Source organism: Colobus angolensis, unplaced genomic scaffold, assembly GCF_000951035.1.
Source record: "Colobus angolensis palliatus isolate OR3802 unplaced genomic scaffold, Cang.pa_1.0 Scaffold418, whole genome shotgun sequence".
Lineage (NCBI taxonomy): Eukaryota > Metazoa > Chordata > Mammalia > Primates > Cercopithecidae > Colobus > Colobus angolensis.
In genome coordinates, this window is record NW_012117577.1 from 2,058,538 (window position 1) to 2,064,706 (window position 6,169).

The 6,169-nt window shown below is 53.7% G+C and overlaps 1 protein-coding gene across 1 annotated transcript in view; it reads right to left on the reverse strand.

Annotated features, from left to right (window-relative positions):
- The window catches only part of POU3F2 (POU class 3 homeobox 2), a 4,835-nt gene extending 4,366 nt beyond the window's left edge, over positions 1–469 (reverse strand). Inside the window, exon 1 of the mRNA XM_011956454.1 lies at positions 3–469. Coding sequence (XP_011811844.1) covers positions 3–193 — 191 coding nt within the window. The 5' untranslated portion in view covers positions 194–469. The remainder of the gene's footprint in view (positions 1–2) is intronic.
- Positions 470–6,169: the final 5,700 nt, after the last annotated feature.

Sequence of the window (6,169 nt, forward strand, 5' to 3'; positions counted from 1 at the left end):
GCGCGGTGATCCACTGGTGAGCGTGGCTGAGCGGGTGTCCGTTGCTCTGCAGCGCGCCGTAGTCGCCCTGCACCAGGCTCTGCGCTTCGCGGTAGCCCCCCGCGCCCTGCTGCATGCCGCCGGGCGGCTCGGCGTGCACGATGGAGGCGCTGGAGGTGAGCAGGCTGTAGTGGTTAGACGCTGCGGTCGCCATGACTCTCTGAGCCGGACTGAGCGCTCCGGTTAAAGGAGCCGCGCATTTGACAGTTACTTTTTCGCCTCGGGCTCCCTCTCCTCGCTAGCTCTTTCTCCTCTCTCTCCCACAGCGGGCAGCTCCGACGCCCGCTCCGACGCCTTCTGTTGCTGCTCCTGCTATTACTGCTGCTGCTGCCGCCGCCGCCGCCTCCCGCCCGCGCGCCCTCGCTCTCTTTCTCCTCCTCTCCCTCCTTCTCGCTCTCGCTCACTCTCTGACTAGCTCGGCGCTCCCCCCTCTCCCTGCTCTCTCCAGCTCTCTCCCGCTCTCTTGGCAGCGCCGGCTCGCAGCGGCACGCGCCTGGGCCCCGCCCCCTCCGCCCCCTCCCATTGGCTCCGCGCCCTTTGATTTACGTGGATACCGCTAGCAACCTCCCAGGCCGGCGTCACTGATTGGTGCAGAGCTACTCCCTCCCCCTCCCCCGGGCTCGGAGTCCTCCTAGCCCTCCTCCTCGTCCCCTTCGCCTCCTGATTCAGATTCCCTCAGTTCTCACCCCCCCTTCTTCCTCACCCAGGGCCTCCTCCGCCCTCTCTCGAATGGGCCCCGCCCCCCATCTGTCTCCCAGGCAGAGAAGCCGGGCAGGGGGGCGGTCCCGGTGCTCTTACAGACTACAGACACTTGGAAGACTAGGATTGGGGTGGGGGGCGGGGGCAGTGGCGTCCACTTTCTTTTTCCAATAGGGCTTTAAGATGGGAAAACGGAGGGGTTAAGAGAAAAGTTGGGTCTACCCAGCCAGCGGGAGTCGAATTTTTATTCACTTAGGGACAAACACACAGTGTGTATCTCTTAAACCTAGAGCCAAGAGCCAGACTTGTTCCCCTGTTCAACTCTCCTTGCATTCCACGGTTAGAGTTTCAGTACACAAGTGTCTCTTGCTCCAGGGTGTGTGGACACTTCTGCCCCAATAAAGCTCTTCTCCTTCCCCTCTACCCCGCGGCTGGCACAGGCTCTCTTCCTTTTAGCTTCCAGGCCCAATTGTCTCCCAGTCCCTCGGGGAAAGAACCCCGAGAGAGGCAGGCTCAGCCGGCGTAGTGGCTTTTAAGTCACTCCTGTCAAGGCTCAGAGTTGCTTGCTCTGACAGCGTAGCGGTCTGAACTGAAAACAAAACAAAACTCTAAAAGTCTCCGTCAGATTCACACGCCGGCGCGCGCAGTTTTTAGTTTAGAAAACTAGAAGCCTGCGTGGGCTCCGCCTTGTGCGAGGCTGCCGGAGTGCTAGCGAGGGGTGTGCGGCCTCGTGGGGGCGGCGCAGTCGCCAAAGGCCGCTCCGGGAAGCGGCGCAGAGGGGCTGCGTGCGCGATTCCCCGCGCTCCTACCGCTGGTGGGTGCAACTTTTCCGTTAGCCGCTTCGGAAGGAGGAAAAGTGTGTGAAGCAAATGGGCTGATGCCAGGGGAACCTTCCTAATCAGTAACTTCTGTGGGCGCTAGCGGGTGGCGTTAGTCTATGTCTTTGGCGCTGGCCAAAGCTTCCAGCTCAGCTTTTAGCAGTGAACTCCAGAGCAAGACTATGGGACCATGCACCCGCAGCGCCGCTCTACGGAGCGCGGGCGCGTCGCGCCATCAGTTCCTTAGCCGCCTAGAGCAGGTGCCGCCTGCGAATTTCCGAGCCTGCAAGCCCCGTAGCTAGAACCCGGGCGCCAACCCAGGCTGGAGCGGCGTGACCGCCACGCAGGGCCGGGTGTGTATATGGGCGCTGTAAAGCGAAATCAACAGTTACTGCCGGGAAAGGAATGACAGACCCCAGGGAACCTGGATCGCCTCCCCACCTCTTCCCTGGCTCTATCGCTGGTTTTGCCAGCGGTCGTAGGCTTGAGAGGGCAGCCAAATCAACGCTCAGAGGGAGCATTTTGGGGCCTCTGAGCATCTGAATCCAGACAGCAGATTGGAGCGGGCCAGAAAATTCATCATGACTAACAAGGAGCCATGCTCTTTGGAGAGTGGCTGAGCTGTTTATAAATCACCACGTTGAGCACCCGCCCGGGCAAGACGCTTTGGCTGAGAATTTCCACGTGTCCTGTGTTTATGAGTGTGTGTGTGGGAGAGAAATGGATAGGGGAGGGGCGAGCCCACAGGCCGCCAGCAGGACGGACCTGCACCCCCACAACGCGCGCACCCGCGCGGCGAGGCGAGGCGAGGACACACACAGCGTGTCGCTCCGTCCCAGCGCAAGCGCGGGGCCACTCTGGCCGCGCGCCTGGGGGCTGCTAGGAATCCCATAACTTTGTCCAGCTGGGAAAAAATGAAAAAGTCCGAGCCTCAGCGCGCAGACTCAGTGGCTGGTGCCCGGGGCTCCTCTACCGCGAGCCAAGGGGCTGGGTGGCGGGCAGAACCGCCTTCTCCCGACTTCGGCCCTGCGTCCCCTGTGCTAGGCGCGTGACTTTCCCTGGGCCTTGGGGAGCGCACAGACAGCTCGCCAGTCGCATCTTCTCCTGACACGTCGCGCCTTTCTTTTCCCGGACCTGGGAACTCAGAGCTCCCACGGACAGAAGAATCCAGCCCTGGGGAAGGGACGCGTCCGAGTGCTAAGCAGCTCATACTTCTCCCCCACCTTTCTGGGGCAGGTGTCTGCTTTTCTCTGGATTTAATTTCACATTTCTGGAGGGACAAGGCCTTCTGCAGCCCTTGCAGATGATACACTCGAGAGAAGAATGAAGTTTCCAAATACATATCCGAGGGAACTAAGGCGGCCTGACTCTGAATCAATTTAAAAGTTCCTCCTCCTCTTATCTTTCTCTCCACACCCCACCCCACCCCCCGCCCTCCTTCCCGCAAAGGGCGCTAGTGTGAGAAGACAAGCATAGGCTGCACGTGTACATCAAAACTTCCTGTCTGCGATAGGACATCACCGGCGATTAATGCTGAGATCCTTCCCACGTTGACTTCCCAGGTCTCTACTCCACCCTCCACCCCCGTCTCATTTCGCTGGCGGCCGAGGAGCCGAAACGTTCCCAACAGGGTTTAATATACCCAATAAATCCCCGGGAGTACACAAAGCAATAGCCTACCCGGGGCCTCAGTCTCTGCACCCCACCCCCACCCCCGAGCGCGCCAATCGCCAGGCGGGCCAGGCTGGGCGCGCACCGCAGCTCTGGGCACCACCTCCCCACGAGCTACCGCTGCCTCCCCTTCAGGCGCCCGGGGCCCGGTTGGCGCGAATGCCGGGTTCCGAGCACCCTGGGCTTCCTGGTCTGCCTCCCAAGGCGGCACCTTTTTGGGGCTCCTGAAACCTGAACTCTCGCAGGTTTTAGGTCCAGTCGGGGGCCTCTCCACTGGTTCCTCCCCCGCCCCGTGCTCTCGGGGCCCATTCTTTGGGCTGACCGTGTCAGGGCAGAGTCCGCGCGTCTGCCTGCCATTCTCCGCCCGCATAAAAGCACGTTGAAGGTGTCTCGGGCAGACACCTCCAGGTTTTGATTCAGTTCATTCCCTTTCACTGTTCAAAGCAGCTGTTCAAATACACAGACTGCTTACGTTGACGTGGAGAGGATTTCAAACAACGCTAAAATGCTTTGAACTGACAAGGTGTCTTGATATCTCCCTCACTCCAGCACAGCTCCTCGAGATCACTCGCTAGGACAATGGCTGAGCAGGCTGTTCGTGCGGGCCTCGCCGCCTCCGGGCGCGGACTGCCCGGTGTCCTAAGCCCCTTCCGCAAGGACAGGATGGAGGCACCTGTGGGGAGATGCTGGCGCCACCCCAGCTTCTTCTCCCAGGTCCGGAAGAACCTCTACTCAGTCAATACCCTGAGCTGGACTTGTCTGAAGAAACGGAGCCGACTCCCTCTTGCCAGGGTGTGCTGAGTGGAGGGGAAACATCCCGGAATAACAGAACTACACCAAAAAGACATCCATGTTATCTCTCACATTTTCACACTCCTCGAGATAGTGAGCTCGACCTGGGTCTTAGTAGCACCTAGCATCTTGACAACCCCCCCCCCATTTTCCACCTGAGTAACACTTACTGAGTCAGTCCATGCACTGTAACTTGAACTCTAATTTATTAACTCTTTCATCTAGCAAACACACTCACACCATATATAAAATAGCATTTATTTATTTCTATATACCAGGAGTTGACAGAAAACCCACCATGACCACTCCCATACATTGAGCTGGAGGCACACAATTACTAAAACAGAGGTGAAACGGTATTCATTTGATCTTAATTTTTTCTTATTTCTGTAGTCCCAGGATAATAGGAATCAGGAAACGAAAGAAAACAGTAAGAATTTTCTTAGGAGATGGCCATTGGGGGAGTGGAGGTGGCAGCTGGTTTAAACCTAGGTAAAACTAGAAAAAGAAACTGCTGTTTCTTTTTTCGTATATCCACCTTGGAGGATCATGTTTGAATGTCCCTACTCCTCCTCCTCTTTTTAAAAAGCCTTGTCTCAGTCATTCATTCCTGTGCTTCCTGCTCTTCTGCTAGACCCCAGCAGCTGTTTGATTTGGTAAGACCCCCTTCCAACCTCTGAGAGGAACTTCTTTACTAAGGGCCTGCAGAATGTCAAAACCGAGGCTCCGGCTTCAGATCTAGAGCTTTGAACAGCCAATCCACACAAAAAGGCAGCTGGCTGCTTTAATGAAAACTGCCATAAAGCTTCAAGAACTTCAACCTTGGGGGATGCATTTATAAGGAACATGGAAAATGCCTTTCCAAGTTGCTGGTTCTTGGGAGAGACATAATAAACATTTACCAAAAAAAAAAAAAAAAAGAACAGAACTTATTATCTTTAATTACGCAACAGCACATTTTCTCCTGAAGCAATACAGCTTCCATATGAATTTGTATGTTACTATCTATACCTACATTTTGCAAATTCCTAAATGTGCATCTGTCCTTATGTCATAAAAGGTCTTGAAGAATGAAAAGTTTTCTGAAAGTTGAAACTCCCCTATGTCATATGCTTGGCAACTCAGGCCACACATCACATACAAAAATTCTATTTTACCTTAATTACTGTGTAAACCAGTGAAATATAATGTCCTTAATTCAGTATTTGAAATAAAATTATCTGTATTTATAGATACTAATATCTTACCCTTTTTCTTCAAGTTATAAATTTTATCATTAAAAACAGTCCCCCCTTTGTAGTCTGCAAGTGAATATTTTGTAGACAGGGATGGCTTGAAGACATCTAACACCATGTCACCCAGATAGTCTAGCTGTTTCAAGGATTATTTTAAGTTATTTATCAAAGGAAGCCTGCTAAATCCTGAGTGGTAAATATGAGGCCTTAGGAGGGACAAAACATAAAGGAAGCATTCCATCAGTGTGTGAGATAAATTCTGTTTGGAGGAGTTAATATAGCTTGTTTATATGAAATCTCAGAAACAGAACAAAAAATCTCAGAAACAGAACAGAAGACAATTGGTGGCTTCTAGTTTGCTTCCCGCAATTTTACTTTCAAAGGACTAACAGTTAAATGACCTCTTAACAATGGAGCCTAAAGGTGTCTGTGTGTGTGCGTGTGTGTGTGCGCGCGTGTGTGTGTGCGCGCACATGCACACGCAGGCTAGGTCACGTTTTCTCCCCCTAGCCTTAAAGCAGGTGGATGGCTGGCCACCAGTAGGGGATGACAACTCTTTGATAAATTAAAGTGATTTCAACAGAAACCTCCTTAGCTCTAAAGCATTTGGAAATGTACTGAGATGAAGCTCTTGCTGGAGTTCCTGGCTTCTCTCATCCTCTGGAGCAATTTTCGAAGAGGAAGGCAAGCTACGGACGAGTGCACTAACATACACACCTGCGCACAGAGGCAGGCTGGGGAAGTGGGAGGAGGGTGTACTCAGCTATTTCACTGAAGCCATTTCCAAGGGCTAGGGCTGTTGCTCCAGCCCTGGGATAAACAGGCTGTATTTGGTTGAAGTTGGACTTCAGTTCTCTTATTCTGCCTGCACACAGCACGAATGCAAATTCTTCTGAAGTGCACAAGTGCACTTAA